Source organism: Anthonomus grandis, chromosome 13 (genome assembly GCF_022605725.1).
Source record: "Anthonomus grandis grandis chromosome 13, icAntGran1.3, whole genome shotgun sequence".
Classification (NCBI taxonomy): Eukaryota; Metazoa; Arthropoda; class Insecta; order Coleoptera; family Curculionidae; genus Anthonomus; species Anthonomus grandis.
In genome coordinates, this window is record NC_065558.1 from 25,375,279 (window position 1) to 25,396,684 (window position 21,406).

Sequence of the window (21,406 nt, forward strand, 5' to 3'; positions counted from 1 at the left end):
TACATTCTGTTATAAAGCTTCAATGGAGGATAACATTTTTTGGCGCGGCGTTTATGAACTATCTTTTCTGCAACCGCTACCCTCTTTGCCGCATCTCCTAAACTTGAACTTTTATTTTTAAAGTAAGCCCTTCACAAATATCACATGTGTCAACCTGAGGATGGCCAATGTGTAAATTAAAGTTTTCATGAAAAAATTTAAGGTAGATCGATGTCTCTCGATAAATGGTTTACTTATCATTTTCTCTAGTTCTTCTGAATACTAGTCCAGTTCGTGTTGGGCTATGTTAAGGTCTTCTATGTCTAGGTTATTTGACTTTATCGGTTTCAGATCTGGAATGTTTATTTTCTCGGAAATATTTTGACAGCATTTGAAAAGGACCATAAATGGTGGTTTTTGTAAGTGACATTTTGATCCCTATCAAAAATGAATCATACATTTTGTTTGGATTCTTGTGACTGCTACAAAACCAATGCAGTCAGGTTGAAGTTTCAGGAGCAAGTTGATTTGGATTATAGTAGTCTTAACTTTTTTTCCTTGATACTTCATCATTATTGGTAATGGACTGGATACTGTGATTAGCCAAAGATTTATATCGATTTCTTTGACATTATATCCCTATGCCAATAGTAAGTTTCTGGTTCAACCAAGGGTATCCATAAGACAACTATTCGAGTATCGATTTGATAGGCTTCAAGACCTACTATGTCGATATAGTGAGCAACAGATGAAGAGTAAGTGGGCAAGGGCAAATTATTTTTTCTCAGTGTTTGTAAAATTTCTTGCATTGCGTTGATTAAGTCTTTGGGTGTGATAATAGAGCTGTGTAGCATTTGTAATCTCGCAAAAGCTATGGCATTTAAGATATCATTAAATGAATTTTCTAAAAAGGAATAACTCTTCATTAGTGACTCACAACTATCTAAAACTTTCACTTGAGCTTCGTAAAATGATAAGGTATTGCTGATATTAAATATTGAGTTATGAATTTCTCAACATTCCTATTAAATATTTGTTCGTCTATTTGCAATTTTTGTATTGTCGTATTAAAATATTTTATGACTGATGTAGTGACAGAGATTTCGTTTTTTTGTAAATTTTCTAGTTGATGTTCGTCTTCAATGACTTTATTTATGTAATTGTTAAAATATTGACCATCGGAGGCGTCAAAGTTTCCAGTTATGGATTTTCAGACGGTGGCGATACCGTCAAGTCTTCGTTTTTCCCTAAAAGCGTATTTTTTTGTACCCATAAAGATTGCTCTCTGTTTAATATTTACTGATTCAGAAATTTGTCAAAGAAGACTAATTTCTGCTCGAAATGTAATTAATCTGGGTTCTTGAACGTAAACGAATGAATCTTGAAATTTATTTAAAATCTTAACTATTTAATAACAGGGTCTTGGATTCATTACCTTTGATTTGAAATTCCTTAGCATATACTCTTTATAGGGTTTTAGGGAAACTTAGCACATTGTTGAAAATGATTAATTTTGATTCTTGATAGTGCATCAGCGTTTTTGTTAATTTTCCCTGGTTTATGTTTGATCTTATTATTTAAGTCATCATCTGGCTAGCCTGTTACCAGGATCTGTGATGGATGGAGAACAGTCATGTTAGGGGCCGATGATCAGTGACTAATACAAACTTTCTTCCAAATAAGTAGGGACAAAAGTGTTTGACGGCAATACAATTGCGACTAATTCCCTTTTTTGTATAGATTAGGAGTTTAAAGGTGTTTGTTAAGTCGTTAATATAAGAAATTTTTGAGATTAACGGTTAATAATCGGCTTATAGAAATGTTTGAATCTGGGAAACTTTTTATTGATTGTCTTAGATTGGCTCAGACAACCTCAAGCTCTGGGGTTGGCTCTCTTTAGGTAATGACAGAAAATTTTGGTAATCGTTGGTATTAATCATTTGATCATTTTTGTCTTAATAAAATTGGTCATTTTTAAAGGAATAATCATCATCGTATTAAATGTATTGATATGGATAGCAGAAATCATTGTCGATATTACCTTTATCAGTAGGAATTATTTTTAAAATTCACATGATGGGTCCACTGTTCTTGGTTTTGCGTAAAATTTGGATTTTTTGTATGTTCTAAGCGTCGGAAGTTGTTGCTTTGGGGTGCATTAGGAATTCTTTAAAAACTGGAAAAGGTAACCAATTTTTTATGTTTTTATAAACATGGATAGTACACACATTATACCTATTTTCATCCGAAATATACACGAAGAACATATGAGAATATACACTAAGAATTTTCGGCTCTGGTGTCACAATGTCATGTAAGATGCATGGTTCAAATGATTGGTTTGGAACTTTTGTTACCTCTACTAAATGCTAAAAATTATAAAAAATATAATTATTTTAATAAATATGGTATGATCCTACTCGGAAAACAACTCACCACGAGATGGCACGGATTTCGGTGGACTTATTAAGCCCGCCACAAAATATGGACAAACTTAAACTTAAAAGTCCTACAACAATAAATCTAAATATAGCTTATAAAAAAAAGTAAAAAGTATTTTCGATTATGGTGTATTTTTTTCATTTATTCTTACCTTGGAAGCAACAGGATTATTGGTAGATTGTACATTTTCTTCGTAGTTCAGTTTCTATACTCTCTGTTCTATTTAGCTCTTGAACTCATTTATGCAATAACACTCTTTAAATGATATCTTTTTACTCTTATTACAAGATCTTGTAAACTGATTACATAAAAAAACACAACCCAAATTCTAACTCTTTTTGTAAAGTTATGATTTCAAATTACCACCGTAATAACGTGAATACGCCAGTGCAGTACCGCCACAATAACACTTATGGCGCCTAAATATTAGCAAAAAGTTCAGTGCCATATTGCCTATATACAGGGTGTTACAAAATTTGGTGATCCTATTTTTAGAGCGTATTGTTGGAGTCAAAATAAGACTTTTTTTTTCTAAAAATGGTTTTAAAATAATTTTTTTGGAACACTGACTACAGTTAGGCTTCAAATCTGTTGAAAATTTGCAACAAACAAGTCCACATTGTTTTGGGTCCTCTTGAGATGTTTCGTCCCCCAAATGCCGAATGTAAATACAAAGCCGTTTGTCAAGATGACATTTCGCAAGATGACATCAGCTTTTCCTTTTAAACTTTTTAGAAGCGGTTTTAGAAATAAGAAATTAATATATAATAAAATTTTTTTTTTGCCTTGAAGATGTTATTTTGGCACTTAAAATAACATATATCTATTTCTAATTTTCTACTTTTTATTTTTAATCCAAAATCTTACATTAATAAGTTGAATTAACATTATTATATGGGTTAATTATAGCTGAAAATTTCCTCTTTTGAATATGCGTGTAAACTTCACAACAGAAAACCGATGAATATGTTTGTAAACAAAACACCCCCCTTGCCCCTGTGCACATGTTGAACTCAAACAAAGTTGTTGTTTACTAATTCTAGCCTTTCAATGTTTTAAGGTAAGAGTAATAGAGTTAGATATTCGTATTTTTTTTGAAAACACCATACATCAAAAAATTTTAAAAATTACTTATCCCATTAGCATATCCCAAATGAACTCTAAAAGTTAAGTTAAACTCAAATCGGAACAATAGCTAAATGGTTTAGTTATCGTATTTTCATAACCCTGGTTATATCCAAAACATAAAAAGGATTATCTGTAGTATCCTATATAAGCTCTAATACTAAAAAATTAGTGAGCATATCCCAAATAAACTCTAAAAATTAAATCGGAATAAAACCTAAATGGTTTAGTTGCATTTTCTTCAACACTGATTATGTGCAAAACGTTAAAAGAGTCCTATGGGGTATCCTATATGGGCTCTAATTAGCAAATTTAAATTAAATTCGAATAATAGGAAACATTTATTGAGTTAGATACTTGTTTTTTTTTTTAAAAACCAATAAATATTTTGAAAATTAGTAAGCATACCTATACCAAATGAACTGTAAAAATTAAATTGAAAGGATACAATAGCTAAAGGGTTTTGTTATCGTATTTTCTTAATACTTATGTGCAAAACGCAAAAAGAATCCTATGGGGTATCTTATAGGGTATAAAAATATTTAATTAAATGTGACAAAAGGTATCGTTAAATATTTAAATTTGAGTTAAAGATTTTAAATTCGTGATTAAGTCTGTTTTCTTCTTCTTTTCAATATTTGAGCGTATGATATAGTATTTTCTAAATTTTATTTTGTATTTTCTATAATTTTTACTATAAGTGACATAATGCCCAATAAAATAAGTAGCTCATTATGAATTCGTCACAATACAGATTTTACCTACTCAGGATGTTGCATTGCCAGGCGGAACATAGGAAATCCTATGTAATTTTTAATAGGGTCAAATATTGGCTCTCATAATTATTTTAGAGAAGAAATGTATTAGAGTGATTTAAAGAGCACTAAAATCTGCAACAACAAAACTTTTAATTTTGTAGGTTTGTTCGTTTAGAAGTTATTGGCGAAAATCCTGTTGAAAATGTTGTCTTTTGTCACCCTGTAAGTACAACAGGTATCGTACAAAATGAAAAAATTAGGTAAGGGTAAACTGCCAAGTAAAGTTGTCATAATAAAATTGTGGTTTTATTTAAATTAATAATCTTCATCTAATAATCGCGCACGAGCACACAAATGATTATAATATAAACCATGAAATATTAAAAAAACTTTAAGACTTTACTTTTTTATTAACCCTTAAAGTTACAACTTTTTTTTGAGGATCCGAAAATTCTGAAATTAAGTACAAAGAATAATAGGCCAATTTTAAACCTTTTATCAGTTTTTTCCTCATAAATTTCCTGGTAACCTATAGAAATTTTACCAGAAGAAACAGATGTGTGCAAAAAAAATTTTAACTTAAAAAAAGTATTTACTAGTAAAGTTTAATAAATTTTATATTAATAATAATTTTAATACTTAATAATAATATAAATTTTAAATTAATATAAACTTATTATTAACATCCAAATAACGGGCCTAATTAGTGAGTATGAAAATTACGTAATACATCATAGATTTTCCTTTACAATTTTTAAATTTACATCTTGTACTGTCTTTATTATTATCTATTTGAGGAAGCCCATAATTATCATACCTTGTGCACAATATTCAATCTAAATTCCCATAAATCCAATATTTTGTTTGTTCAAATTCCTAGTGTCTATTTTCTGGAGCGTCGATAAGACCTATATATACTCAATAAAAAATCTGACTTGTATACCCCGCATATTTGCATTGTAGAGTTTTATATACTCTGAGCGTGGTTTTATAATTTTTGAGATGCCTTATCCCACCTCTTGCAAATATCTAATTTTCGTTCTGCAACAAAATTTGAAGCAACCAATACCGCTGTGTTATCAAACCATTTTATAATAACTATATTATTAGTACTAACTGCAACATCAAAACTGCCTCTACCTTTGAGTTTTAATTCCTCATCGCTAGCCAGTTTTACCCCAGCAAATCTGTTTGCGCGTATTGTTCCTACTGTCATTATAGATTTGCTGTTTAGATATTGAAACAAATTGTAGTTGCTAAAAAAATGATTAGAATAAAGGCCATCATCTTCACAGGCTTTCACCTTCTATTATTTTGGTTAACTGCATAACAATCCCAGCTCCTTGTTCAAATTGAGAATATATATCTTTTATTCCAATTTTTGAACTTGGTATATGATCAAATCGTAAATCATCCTACTTTGGCCTGCCAACATACATAATTTAATCCCCCTATTTTTTGGCTTATTTGGAAGATATTGTTTGATATTTATATTACAAGATTTTAATGGATTACCAACAAGCATAAGAGACTCTGACTCTGTAAATATTTTTAAAAGGCTGGTATTATTGGTGTATAAGTAACACACGCTTACGATTTTTGTTTGTATATAGTTTTAATAATTAAATTTAAGTATACTGCTTAAAAAACTGTTAAAATGCATACTTAAGTGACATAAAATATTTTGTGTTTCTGTATATAAAACGTTGCCAGAGACAACCCATCCAAATCTCGTCTTTTGAATAGTAGGCATATCTTTGCCTAGTTTAATTTGTCCTACTGACAATAAATCATAAAATTTATCACACCCGATCAAAATGTCAATGGGCCCGGTTGACAACTTGGGTCAGCTAGAATTAAATGAGTAGGGATTTTTAAAGAAGACACATCTATGGGTAAACATGGAATTTTATTAGTTATTTTTTCAATAACCAAGCAGTTTAACTTACACTCAAACGCACTTTGACGCGCTTGAATCGTAACTGATGTTTGCTTTAAAATTTTAGAATTCGTTTGCCCAATCCCAGACACCGAAATATTTGTTTGTTTAGTTACTAAGCCCAACTTATTACACAACTCTGCTGTTATAAATGAAGATTCGCTACCAGAATCCAGCAAAACCCTACACAGATGCGTATTACCGTGTTTATCGATTACATCTACCACTGCGGTCGATAATAAAACCCTTGACGCGCGATTAAAATTAACGAACGACTGCTTCACCGTAACATCGCCCGTATTTACCTTATATTCCCCTATTTCGGTTGATGCTGCCATTACGAGACTTGCAGTAAGCGAAACGTTAGGTAGAGGCGCTGCTGTCGGCGCTTCCAGCGGATCACAAGATTGGCCAAGCAACATATTAGTGCTTGGACCATTCGAGGGTGCTAGAGAAGTAGTCGGTAAATTTGGGTTTTGTTGAGAGTTGAAATAATTGTTGTGTAATAACGTATTATGCCGTTTATTGCATTTTCTACAAGGTTGTGACCTACGCTGCTCCGTTTGGTGATTATTACGAAGGCAGTTTAGGCACAACTTTCGCTTTGTTGCCTCTGCTATGCGTTTATTTACATTAAATGAGAGAAATATTTTGCAGTTGTAAATAGTGTGATCTTTTTCACAGAAAGAACAAACAGGGGAGTGGGTTATTGGAAAAGAATGTCTCTTACTTTTTTGAGTATGAGGTTGATTAAGTTGTTATGTCTCTAACAACCTGCATTTTTCATTTAAAAATCAGTGAAAATTTTAAGTGTTACATTTTCATGCTTAGAAAATTCAATTTCCCACTCTCTGTTTGTGTTGTGATCCGGCTTAAGTGAGATCATATGAATCACTAGAGCGTCCCAAGAATTTATTGGTTGTTTTAGCACTTCTAGTGCTCTTAAATGCTTGTTTAAACCATCTAATAGGCTTCTTAAGCTTAAATAACATTCAGATTTTACAACTTCTAAATCAAAAAGAGCCTTTATATGGTTTTTAATCAAGATTTTAGGATTTTCAAACCTCTTAACCAATAAATCCCAGGCTACCCTGTAGTTTTCTGCAGAACTCTCAAGCGATTTTAGTAAATCTGCAGCCTGACCCTTTAGTGAGAGTCTTAAGTAATGAAATTTTTGCACATCTGGTATAGATGGATTGTCATGTACAAGGGATTTAAAGGTATCTTTATAAAAAAGCCACTGGCCGTATGACCCATCAAAACTAGGTAAAGGGATAGGAGGCAGTTTTACATTGGGGATAGAAAAATGACTTGCCTGTGAATTGTGTGAGGATCGATTACTAATTTGATCGTCTTCACTTAAGTTATGCGCTAATTTGTCCTCTAAATATGCCTTTGCCCTACCTAAGTATAAAAAGTATGTGTTTTCAAATTCAAGAGTCTCTTTATCTTGATCTTCAGAGTTTGCCTCTGTATCACAAGATTCGATTTGATTTTCAATTTCATAAAAAGAATCTAATATTGAGTCTACTTTAGAAATTCTTAATTTGAGTTCTTTAGATTGAATATTTTGCTCTTCAGCATCGAGTTTTTCTATAAAATTTTTAAATTGTGTCAGTCTGATTTTGAGGCTTTTTTTTATTTTTTAAGCTTTGTAAATTAGCCATTTTTAAATTAAATAAAAATTAAAAAAACAGTCAAAATTACTTAAAACTTAATATGATTCCTGTTGCTCCTCCAGCCATTCAATAGTCGCCTTACTGGCCTTGCTCCGCGTCGCTATCAATGGATTTGCCTGACTGAAAGCCGGGATTTTGATGTTTGATGATGGCCGGTTTGTTTTTCTTGATTATTTCTTGATATCCGGCTCGAAGGACCATATATTATTGGTGTATAAATAACACACGCTTACGATTTTTGTTTGTATATAGTTTTAATAATTAAATTTAAGTATACTGCTTAAAAAACTGATAAAATGCATGAGATAAAATTTGTGCGTCGTCTTCTACCGATGGCGTCGTAGAGAGAGAGAGAGGGAGAAAACACACTCTTCACAACGTTGCCGTCGTTCGGTCAGTTTAAGGGAGAGGTGGAGGTAACAGCTGGTTTGGGCACATATATTGTCTTTGGATTCTTGTTACCTTTGCCTAATTGTTTTTTTTTGTTTTCATTTTGTTTTTTTTTTCATAGTATGTTGTTTAGGATCACTATTTTAGTTTAACACTTATTTTAAATTTAATTTTAGTATGTGGCTTCAATTATTATAGCGAGTATATGTGCTGATAAATATTGTAGCGAGGTGAAAACAATTATGAGGTGTCTGTGGGTAGCAGAAGAGCTGTGTTCGGTACCCATGAAACAACCGGGATACTGAAAAAGTATTCATGGATTAACCGGGATGTGACATGGTCTCTTCAAAAGAAACCGGGATGCCCTGTTTTCTTTAGTCGTTCTTCTTCATCTTTCTGTAGTTCATCAGCCCATAGGTAATTAACCCCATGACCTATTGGTTTGATTCACCTATTGGCGTAACATTTTATGGTTATTTGCGAGCACTGCAAATTTTGATGCATCAATTGTTTTGTTTAGATCCATATGTTAATATTAACCAACCAAATGCATATGTATATTATATTATTACTCAATACGCGAATTAAATACACAAGCCGGCAACTTCCTTTTTAAAAAAACTTTTATTTTCTACAAAAGGGTTACACATACTGTATAAGCGATTAATTAAAACTTTAAATTGATCGATTAGCCGAACAGCAACTAGCTTTGACACGGATCTAATGTTAATTATTAATAATACTTTTTCTATTTATATAGGGAATTATGGTGTCTCAGCACTAATCAGCAGTATTAGTATGGTTTGTGGATATTACTCCTCCACCCTTAGAGGTTTCAACGTCCTCGTTGATCAGTTTTTGTAACAATTTACAGGGATTGTCCTATCTAACCTACGTTTTTGATACAAATAAATTCCTAAAACTAAAATACAAAATAATAAAAATAAAATAACAAAAATTACATAAGACTTTTGTTGCTTAAATTCTAGGTCTTCAAAGTTTACAGTTTCGATTAAATCTTCCTGAATTTTCTTAGGATTACTAAGATGGCGAAGTTGTAAACTAATTGACAAATTAGTATCGGGTAGCGTCTTAATTTGTGGCAAAGATATTGAAATGTTGTTAATACATAGAGAAAATTTGTCATGATTTATTATGACGTCACATTGACTTTCTATCAGATGACACTGTGTTAAAGAAACTTTTTCAAATGGAAAACAATTTTCATAAATTAATTCTGGACATTTTGTACAAAATAATAGAGATTTTTTGTACGTAATAGTATGCACCTGAAAATTATTATGTACTAGGGCAAAGTGATTTTCTTCATTTAATGGGTTACTATTTACAATATGGTTATAACAGATCCATTTGGAATTAATTTCATCGCCGTTGTCAAACCATAAATTGCCACAATAAAATTTACTTGGTATAATTAATATTTTCGACTCATTATTGGGTATAGGATATATAAACTTAAGATTACACTGGTGTTTGTTAATTACACTGGTTGTCTTTTAAAGTAAGTATTTCCAAATCTAGTGTTTCTAAATGTGCAAATGAGATCATACGAAGTAATGTTTCTAGGTATTCGTTTAATTCAGTAAGTTATTTAAATTGATTTTGCAACATTAGCATAAAATTTACGTCATTTTCTAATTTATAAAATTCAGTGCGAATGCGATGGGAATTTTCATTTACAACTTTTCCGTTTTCCTCGAATTGTTTTCTGATATTTCCTGAAAATGAGCTCAGTTCGTTGATCTTGTGCATGGATTTTATTTCATTACTTTTTAAAATCTGTAAATTCTGTATAATGTTCTTAAGGTCGTTGTCGTCTAGATTTCCTGTAATAAACTTGATAGCGGTCCCAACGTAATTTGCTAGGCCACGCTTTTTACGAGCAAAATAGCTAGTGTTATTACTTTTACTTTTATAGTGATCTAATTTTGCATATGTGTCATATGTTTTGTCAAGTAGCTTTGTAGGGTCATTAACTTGAGTTTCCAATAAAGAATTATTTAAGGGATTATTAGGACGATTAAAAAGCTTACTTGATACTACAACATTAGAAAAAATGTGGGCTAAAGATACATGTATTTTCGTAAAATTAAAGGGGATGTGGAGTGATAATGACTTAATACTAAAGACGAAGAAATTTCTTCAGAGTAGTATCCATTATTGGGTATGTTTTGAACTTGAAGTGCTAGGCACGGGTTTTTCAGGGTCAGGAGTAAGCTGTAAAGAAGTGGTATTCTTTCCAAGTCTTTTAATTTTTCTAACGTGGGTAGTAGTAGGTTTTTTCTTTGACATACCTATGATTTTTTTTCTGTCAGTTTCAATTACTTTTATGGGAGTGTAAGTTGGAGTCATTTTATTTCTAAGGTTAGTTTTCTTGTAAACTACTGTATTTTCTGAAATATTAGGAGGGGGTTCTGGGTTTTTATTCTGTTTTTGTGTGTTGTGTTTTTGTTTCTCATATGCATGTTTATAGATTTGTTCATGAAATGGGGTCAATTCACTTCTGCGTTTCTCATTATATTGTTCGAATATAGTGAGGTCATTGTTAATATTTGGTTCGTTGAAGTAAGGTCCGTATAAAATGGAAATCGGTTTTGATATTCTCTACCTTGGTCCATAACGATTCTTTTTGGTGTATTGTGGTGTGCAAAATAGTGTCTAAGTTTATTTAGGATAGTAATAGCATTTTTATCTGGTGTAAAATAAGCTTGAGCATATTTTGAAAAGGAATCTATAACCGTTAGAAATTGACAATTTAAAAATGTCAATGTGTAGTGTTTTAAAGGGTTTTTCTGATAATACAACTTGTAAACAAATTTCGCACTTATTTATGATGTTTGTAATAGAATCTCTAAGTTTGGGCCAATAGTAATTTAGTTTAAGTGTGTTATACGTTTCTGTAATACCATTATGGTTCTTCTTGTGATATTCAGAAATAATGTCAGATTGTTGTGAGGGATTTATTATATCGCAGAGATATTTATTTGAAAAAATTAGTTTACTAGACGTATTTAAATTTACATTAACAATACGTTGAAATTCTAATTTTAATTCTTCATCCCGAATGAAGGTGGTAAAAAGAGTGTCGGTTTTAATTATCTCTTTTAAGATTTTAAGAATGTGTTCTTGGCGATTTGTCTTATTTATTTTAATAAAATGGTGGTGTTTCTTAAAGGGTCTTGAATGAGTGTGTTGAAAATTATCGCCGTATGCAATTATTACCCTATTTGATGCATTGTTGACTGGCAATTCTGAAATCGGTAAATTTTTCCCATATCGTTATTTGAATGAACTGTCGCGTCAGTATCATTGTTGCTTATGTCTGTTTGCGGTAATTGAGTCGGTAAAAGACTATATCTTTCATTAAGGACAAAGTCTGCTAAATCAAATTCGCACAAATTGGCTACTGTGTTATCGACATTAGGGGTGGTAGATTGTTAGTCATCTTCTTTTTCGTGGACGTTTATTTCTATACGGAAAAGCGCGTCAGCGACAAAATTTTCTTTTTCCTTTTTGTATTTAATTTCAAAGTTAAATTCTTCGAGTTTTATTTTCCATCGAATTAAGCGAGAATTCGGCTCTTTAATTTTTGAGAGCCGAACTAAAGGGTTGTGGTTGGTTTCCACAATAAATTTCTGTCCATAAAGGTAAGGTCGGAAATATTTGGTAGAGTCAACAATGGCGAGAAGTTCCTTTTCGATTGTAGAATAGTTTCTTTCAGCTGAATTAAGGGTTCTAGAATAAAAGGCTATAGGGTGATCATTCTGAGATAACACACTTCCTAACGCAATGTTCGAGGCATCTGTTGTTAATTTAAATGGTTTTTTGAAATCTGGGTAATGTAACACGGGAGAGTTTGTAATAAGTTCTTTACATTTTTAAAAGGCATGTTTATATTCCTCGTTACCTATGCATTTTTCGCTTTTCTTAAACATTTAGTTATAGGGAAAGTAATGTTGGAAACATTTTTGATGAATCGGCGATAGTAGCCGATAAGACCTAAAATGCCTTAATTTCTTTTTGCGATTTTGGCAAGGGATAACGTTGAATTGCTTCGATTTTGGATGGATTAGGTTTAATTCCATCGGGAGTTATTACATGACCTAAAAATGAAACTTCTTTACATAGAAATTTAGACTTATTGGGCTGAATTTTCAGGTTCACTTCTCTAAGCCTTTTGAAAATTTTCCTAATATGGTCTAGATGTTCCGAGAGAGATTTAGAAAAAATGACGTCATCTATATATACGAAACAGAATTTGTAGAGAAAATCTTTTAAAACTTCATCCATCATCCTCTGGAAAATCGCTGGGGCATTTTTTAGCCCAAATGGCATTCGAAAATATTCATGGTGTCCATGGTTGACTGAAAAAGCTGTTTTTTCTATAGAATCTGGATCCATTTTAATTTGGTGAAATCCTTGGGCCAGGTCTATGGTGGTGAAATATGTGCATTTTCCTAGATTGTCCAGAATTTCGACTATTTGAGGAAGGGGATATTTCTCTTCGACTGTGACGTCATTTAGGCGACGATAGTCAATGACTAGCCTATATTTTTCTTTACCTGAAGCGTCTCTTTTTCTTTGGTACGATCCAAACAGGAGCGGAATAGGGTGAGATCGAGGGTCTTATGATTTTATTGTCGATTAGTTTTTGAATTTGAGATTGGATTTCAAGGTTCGTCGCGGGGGGGGTGCCTATAAAATTTTACGTAAATGGGTCTGTCATTGTCGGTACGTATAGTATGTTTTGTTTGACCTGTAAAAGTTAAGTCACAGTCACGTGATACATAATATCTTTATATTCATGGCAAAGAGGGACAATTTTTGATTTTCTAGTGGTCTAGGTGGTAAGATGGTCTAGCCTAAGCTGTAAAGTAGGGTTAAATTTTTCTGGAGTAGTGGGTCCAGTATATCAAATTACTCTTGGGGAATAACTTTTACTCTTTCGTGAAAATTAATGCTTACATTAGGGGTTGGATTGGGTATTTTACAAAGACCATTTCTTACAGATAAGACTATCTGGAATAACATGTTTCATTATATTAAAAGAAGGTAAAATTGCTATTCCATTTTCAAAGTTAACTGGAATAGTTAAATAATTATTGCAATTATTTTCTACTGGTTGTTCTAAGGGCCTATTATAAGCTAAAGGAAAAGGTATTTCCATGTTTTGAGCCGTAAGAGTTTTGGTTTTATAGTCGATAAGAGCATTTAAACATGTTAAATCTTTTGATCCTATTACGGCATCAAAATGTTTATGCCAATTTACTCGAAATTTAAAATTATGTAATATTCCTAATTCTTTTAATAGTCATAAATTAAAATTTTTGTTCTCTTAATATACATTTTTACAAGCTGTTATTTCAAACGGTTCGTAAAATATGTTATTTCTAAAAAGATTTGTAATTTTGGGGTTGATAATAGAGTCAGAAGCTCCAGAGTCTATGAGTAAAAGTATAGTTAAATTTATATCAGGGAGGTAAAAATATGGTAATTCTATTTGTTATGCTATGTTATTTAGGTCAATGGTTGGTTCTCGGCTGATATTTAAAAATTTTCTTCTTTGTAACAATTAATTTGCTCAGGAATGTTTTCATTCATCAATTCCGATTGTAAACATGTTTCTGTAAAAAAATCTTGAGGTAGTGCGGTTTCATTAGTATTATACGGTGAATAATCATATTAATTTTCGGGTGGTTCCTGTACTACATATTTCTACATTTACATCTAGGTTTCTACATTTGCTAATTCTTCAAACGCAAAATTAGGGGGGCCAGATTGTCTGAAAACATTTTGGCTATGGGGGAGATTTTGACGAACTCTCGAAGGGCTAGCAGTCGAGATAGACATCGGGGTAGGTGGATCTAGGGGTTTATTTTGTCTAGGGGCAACTATATTTCTGGTATTTGTAGAGTTTCTGGAATTATTGTTAAATTGTGAGGTATTGGGCTTGGGTTGTATGGATTGATTCATATGTTTTGGAGTTTGATCTGGGAATCTCATGGGAGGAAGTCTAGGGTTGAGAGTCCTGACTATTGTTTGTGGGGGTTGAAATGCATTATTTTGGGGTTGTCTAAAATTGAGAAGAGTTGTTGTTAAAATTTGTTAAATTTATTTGTGATTGAACCATATTATAATTTAAGACATATTTTAGGGCGTCGTCTAACGTCGTAGGTCTTTGCATCATAAGCATAGTTTGTAGAGTTTGAGGCGAATTTGTAGTCAATATAAGAACAGATGTATTTTGAACTTGATCATTTAAAATGAGTCTTGAATTTTGATCCGGCACTTCGCATTTAATTTTAGCAAAGATTCTTTGGACGAAAGTTTTTAATCTTTCTACAAAATCCATAATATTTTCGTTTTTATTGATTTTCAAATATTGCAATTGTTGCAATAATACATGATAAGTTATTGGGTCACCAAACTTTCGATTTAAAGCATCTTTTATTTTTTGCCAGGATGTTGAATCTGGTCTTGTCAATAAAAAATCACTTGCCTGGTCTATTAATTTACTTTTAATAGCGGCTAAAACTACTTTGTTCAGATCATTATTATCACTTTGGTATAAACTATAAAATTCGTCAATAGAAATTAAAAAACTTTCTAAATGGTTTCGAGTGCCTGAGAAAGTTGGCAAAAGAGATGTATGGAAGCGAATGTTTTCCATGTTTAAAGATTGAAAATTTGTCTCTTCTTGAGATTCTGCTACGTTTAAATTTAAATTACAAAAAAGATTTTCTAAGCTATCAGAAGTGTTCGTATCACATAAACTTGAGGTTTGATTTTCACTATTTTCCTTAATAGTATTTAATCCTAAAGAAAACCTATGTTTCCTTAAAGTTGCGGTAAATGATTTTGTAGATTTAGGCATAAAATAGCAGTAAATAAAAGCATAAAATATGGCAATTCAGTAATTACTTACAGTATAATCAAGGAATCCATAATTGTACTAGTAATACTTGTAATTGTAATACGTTGTACTTCTGGATTGGCCTCAGGAAATGTCGACTCGAAGATCCAGGTCTCGGGAAATGGCAGAAAGGTAAAGCCTCGGCAACACGGTCGATGGTCTCGGTTTTCAGTCACTAGCAGCACGGCAGGACTCTTGGTTCCACCAAATTTCTTTGGACACCGGAGATTTTCGTAGGTCCTTGTGAAAGCTCTGCTTTTCCGTCTCTTTTACACGAGCACTTCACTTCGTACTCACGGAGACACTTAAGACACTAAAGCAATTTGTACTGGTACACTACGAGTTTTTCCAGATCGGATATAGGGCACCAAGATTTAAAAATCACTTCTATTCAACGGTAAACGATAAAGAATAGAACTGCCCTATCCTGTTCGCAGCGCCAATTAAATACACAAGCCGGCAACTTCCTTTTTAAAAAAACTTTTATTTTCTACAAAAGGGTTACACACAATGTATAAACGATTAATTAAAACTTAACTTTAAATTGAACGATTGGCCGAACAGCAACTAGCTTTGACATGGATCTAATGTTAATTATTAATAATACTTTTTCTATTTATATAGGGAATTATGGCGTCTCAGCACTAATCAGCAGTATTAGTATGGTTTGTGGATATTACTCGCGTATATTGATTAATTTATAAGGGTTAATTTATAGAGTAATAGTTAATTAATTAATATTATTATTACAAAGTTAGTAAGAGCGCTTTAGGGTTATGTATGTGGTATTTTTTAATAACTTCCACATCAGTTTAGGTGACGGGGTGCTTAGATTGCCGACATGGCAGTATTTAGACAGACCGGAATAATGCGGTATCCTTTGGATTAACCGGGATGCTGCTACTACTGGAAAAACCGGGGCTTTGCAAATATCGGGGACCGGAATACTTCGCATTTGGTTGAAGTTGCAAACAACGGTTTCTAATCGCATTGCAAATATTCCTGACTTTCCATAAACGATCTGGATTATAATCATTTAGTTGTTATTACATCTCTTGCTGTAATAAAAACTAAACGTATTGTACTGCGCAATTTTGAGAATCGGGTAAGTCATATTATCTCTTATTATGGAAATGCCAGTATTTTGATTCCAGTACATCCTTGCTTTTGAACAATTTAGATTATCCATGATAATTTGAATTCCTATAAATCGCTTCATTTCTTTGCATGTTGGGGAAAATAGAGCAACGTTTTTTTTGTTTGCATACAATTGGTTTTTTTCTAATATTTGTTCAAACAAAAAAATCTGGTATATTTTTCATAAAAAAACTTATTGGAGTAGGTAATTCATGTATAGGTTCGGGTATAGAAGTGACCATTTTTCCTGAGAGTGTTTGATATTGGACGCCGTTTTTCCATGCAGTTTTCTTTCTGTCGGTAAAATTACGAAGTTTATTAAATTCTTTTCTCCTATTCGCTATCTCTTCAGCACCTATATTTTCGTTTTCTGCATGTCCTGTTCGGTCGTTATTTTCATTATCTTCTGGTTATCTTATTTGGTCGTTATTTTATTATATTATCTAAAAAGAAAACTAAAAGTAAATCTACTGTAAAAACCGTTAAAATTTGAAATTGGTTTTTCGAGCTAGGTCATTATGTCCATCATGATGGACATACTATTTTAAGGGTTTAAATAAACATTTTTCGAAAAATATTTTATGCATTGTTGATAAAAACCAACTAACTTATAGTTTTTACTTACCATTAGTAATAAACAACACTTGATTTTACAAAAATCATTCTTTACTATCGTATTTACACGTGAATTTGTAAACAGTAACGTTGGACTGTGCTAAAACTTAAATTAAAATAAAGTTTGCAAAGTCTGATAATAATAATCATAATCTGTTGATAATCTTTCATGCGATTATTATGTTAATATGTTAAATGAGATCCAAGCACATGCACGAATTGACTTATTTAAAAAAAATATTTTGAAAGTTATAGAAAATTGATGTCTATTGTAATAGACGCGGTGACTGAAAGGGTTAAAAATAATTTAATAAACTTAAATATTAACTTAAAAAAAATTTATAACAATTGTTCAAATTTTCCTCCGTAAGCCGCTTACCAAAGACCTAAACGGTCCTAAAACTTATTTCTAACATTCGCTAATTGATAAACTGAAATTTTGTTTACATTCTATGAAAATCGGATTTTTAACGCGATTTCGTTTTTGATGCGATCCCGCGATTTAAGTAATTCTTATTAAAAGCGTTATTTAGATATTCCCGAACAGAAAGCGTAGCTCCAGCTAGTATGCGCCGGGCAATCATCCATTTTATGGCAAACCTCTTGAATTTCCCCGACAAGATCATTTAAACTGGGCAAAATTTGTTCCTCAAGTAGTTCTCAATAATAACTTGTTTTTAAATTTCAATTAAGAAAAAATGGTCCTAAAATGTGGTGTCCGAAAATCCTCCTAAATATTAACTTTCGGTGGATACTGAGTTCGTGTTGTTACATATCTATGCTGATTTTCTTTATCCCAATACCGATAATTCTCCCGTTCTTATGAAAAAGACCGTATCTGTTAAAATGTAGGTTTCCAAAAAATGACGATTGAAATTTTACACTTAAAAATATAGTTACTGTGTATTTTAAACTTTCTAAGTGTACTATCGTTCCTTATAATAATTTTCATACTATTTAATGTGTGCCCACTATGGAAAATTTCTGGGCTTAACTGACAATTAGCACTGATGATAGGTCATATGCCGAAAGCGCTCTGCTAAGCTTCTAAAAATAAATTGCTTTGAATACATCTAGTTTGATTTATTTGTATTATCCTTTAAGCAACACAGCTACTTCCCGCTTCTCAAGATTTTTAGCCAATCTCAATATTGGTAATTAGGTCCTGCTCCTAGATGTTCGTAGAACCTTCTTTTTTCGCTCAGAAGAAATGCCTCGGTTTGCAGTATAACTTTTGGGGTCTTGGGTAAAAAGATTTTGTTTAGAGGATAAGTTCCATGAATTCCAGTTCCTTTTCTGCCCCAGCTGCTCCAGTTTCTTTCCAAGCCTTTTTTTGTAAAATGAGTGAATCCTCTTCTTGCTTCTATGTTTTTATGTTCAAAACGCAAAAAGAATCTTATGGGGTATTCTATATAAGATCTTAAAACTAAAAAAATTAATAGGCGTATATGCCAAATAAACACTTAAAATGAAATTGAAATGAAACCGGAACAATAGCTAAACGGTTTAGTTATCGTATTTTGTTTACATTAGTTATGTCAAGACGCAAAAAGAATCATATAAGCTATTCTGTATAAGCTTTCACTACAAATTAAGTTAAATTTTAATACTAGGTAACACTAATAGAGTTAAATACCTATATTTTTTTGAAACACAATACATTAAAAAATTAGTAAGCATTGCCCAAATGAAGTCTAAAAATTAAATTAAAATCAAATCGGATCAATAACTAAACGGTTTAGTTATCATATTTTCTTCACACTGATTATGTCCAAACTCGAAAAATAATCTTATGAGTTTCTTATGTTCTATAAAAACTTTAATTACTAAAATTAAATTAAATTCGAATAGAGAACAGTAATAGAGTTAGATACTCGAATTTTTTTTAAACACAATACATAAAAAAAAAGTTTAAAAGTCTTTATCATATACCAAATGAACTTAAATTTGGTATATGATCTAACAAAATTAAATTGAAATCAAATGAAAACAATAGCTAAACGGCTTAGTTATCGCATTTTCTCATTACTGATTATGTTCAAAACGCAATAAGAAATTATTATTCTTCCATGCCATATGGATGGGATATCCTATATAAGCTTTGACTACTAAAATTAAAATAATTTCGAATACGTATAAAGATTAGTAAGACTAGCCCAAATGAACTGTAAAAATTAAATTGAAATTATCCCGGATCAATAGCTAAACCATTTAGTTATCGTATTTTCTTAACATTGATTATGTCCAAGACCCAAAAAGAATCATATGGGGTATCGTATGTAAGCTCTAAATACTAATTTTAAAATAAATTCGAATAATAGATCAAAGCAATAGGGTTAGATTCTCGATTTTTTTTAAACACAATGCATTAAAACAATTTAATAATTATTTAGCATTAAAATAAACTCTAAAAATTAAATTGAAATCGAATTGGCACAATAGCTAAACGGTTTAGTTATCTTATTTTCTCATCACTGCCTATATTCAAGAAGCAAAAAGAATCATATGGGGTATCCTATATAAGCTTTTTATACTAAAAGAATTAATAGGCATATCCCAAATAAACTCTAAAAATGAAATTAAAATCATATTGGAACAAAAGCTCTTAATATTAAATTTAGATTACATTTGAATAGTAGGTAACAGAAATATGTTTAGATACTCGAATTTTTTTAAAACACAATACATAAAAAAAAATAAAATCATTTAGAATAAATCGAACTCTAAAAATAAAATTGAAATCAAAACGGCTTAGTTATTGGATTTTCTTAACATTGATACTAAGTTTAAATTACATTCGAATAATAGGTATCAGTAATAGAGTTAGATGTTTGTATTTTTCGAAAAGACAATACATTAAAAAAATTTGAAAAATCATTTAGGATATATCAAATGAACTCTAAAAATTGAAATGAAATTAAGACGGAACAATAGCTAAATAATTTAGTTGTACTTTATGACTAATTATGTCCAAAACACAAAACGAATCATATAGATTGTCCTATATAAGTTCTTAATACTAAGTTTAAATTACATTCGAATAATAGGTAACCGTCGCACAGAGGAGTATCCAATATTAATATGCGGTCAAAATTATTTTATAGCTTATTTTCATACAAACTTTTTTTTAAATGTTTATAAGACAAATATCTGTTATTCTTGATAAATAAAAACAAGATTTATACAGGGTGATTAAAAAAAACAATATTAACTTCAAAATATAAAAATAGGTTTATTGACAAACTTTAATTTTTATTATAAGCATTTTTTTAATTTTTATCTTTTAAAAACATTAAATATTAAATATAATATGTATATAAATATACAGTGTGTCTACTTAAGTTTGCACCATAATGCAAGAAACTTAAAAAACTTTAATGCCGGACTTTTTATTACTTGTTTTTTAAAATAAAAAAGTTTCCTATAATTATATGAATATAATTGTGTGAACTTATGTAGATACACTGTATATTAATAATAATGAAAACTATAAGGTGATTTTTTTATTTAAATCTAAACTAAACGAAACGTTTTGTAACACAATATGCGCACATACAAAAAACTCATGTAAACAAACATGAAAATAAACCTAATCCTCATCCGAACTTATTTCTAAATTCACTACATCATCTTGTTTTTCATATTTGTCATCAATATTATTATAATCTGATAATGAATCATCTGGAATCTCTGAAACAAGCAAACCTAATGTTTCTGTCATAAAAGGTTTACTTTTTTTTGCCTTTTTTCTCTTATGCTAGAGAGATAGGGATCAGAGGTTAGTAGAAGTCTATTAAGAATATCTCTATTCGTATCTATTCTTGTAAATTTCCGAAAAAAATTTTGCCTATATAAGCGAAAATGCTTATTTCTTGCCTCAGAAGCCTCTTCAGATAGCTGGCCTATAGGCAAAATTGCATGTGAGATTACTGTAGCACCATGCAGCAAAATTTTGTGTAATGTTGGTGACATTGGGTACCAGCCATATAGTTCGACATAAAGCTCAGCTGTTTTTCTTATATAGAAAGCAAATTTTTCCACATTTATAGCATGGCCACTAGAAATTGCCTCCAAAACAACTTTTACTCTTAAAATTAACTCTATATTAATTCCAGTAATTCGCGAAGATATTTCTGGGTTTTCAAAAAATCTTCTTGATGTGTTCCCATCATTCGTTTTCCCAAAACCTGCCTTAGGGATATCAACTAACAGACCTAATTCTTCTTTAAAACCTTCTTGAATTTTGCGTTTTGTTTCTGCTATTATTGTCTTTTCTTCGAAACTTCGAATTTGCCACTTTTTTACTGGTAATTTATAAGACACGTGAAGAAGTGACTCAAAGCATCTTATTCTGGCATGAAGAACAGACAAACCAAACCTAAGAGCATCAGGTTTAACTTCTTTTAAA

The 21,406-nt window shown here is 31.2% G+C and overlaps 1 protein-coding gene across 1 annotated transcript in view; it reads right to left on the bottom strand.

The window, feature by feature from the left end:
- Window positions 1–2,411: 2,411 nt before the first annotated feature.
- Window positions 2,412–21,406, bottom strand: part of LOC126744197 (uncharacterized) — a 31,657-nt gene continuing 12,662 nt past the window's right edge. Inside the window, exons 3-4 of the mRNA XM_050451555.1 lie at window positions 6,266–6,691; window positions 2,412–2,488 (exon numbers count right to left, since the gene is read on the bottom strand). Coding sequence (XP_050307512.1) covers window positions 2,412–2,488; window positions 6,266–6,691 — 503 coding nt within the window. The remainder of the gene's footprint in view (window positions 2,489–6,265; window positions 6,692–21,406) is intronic.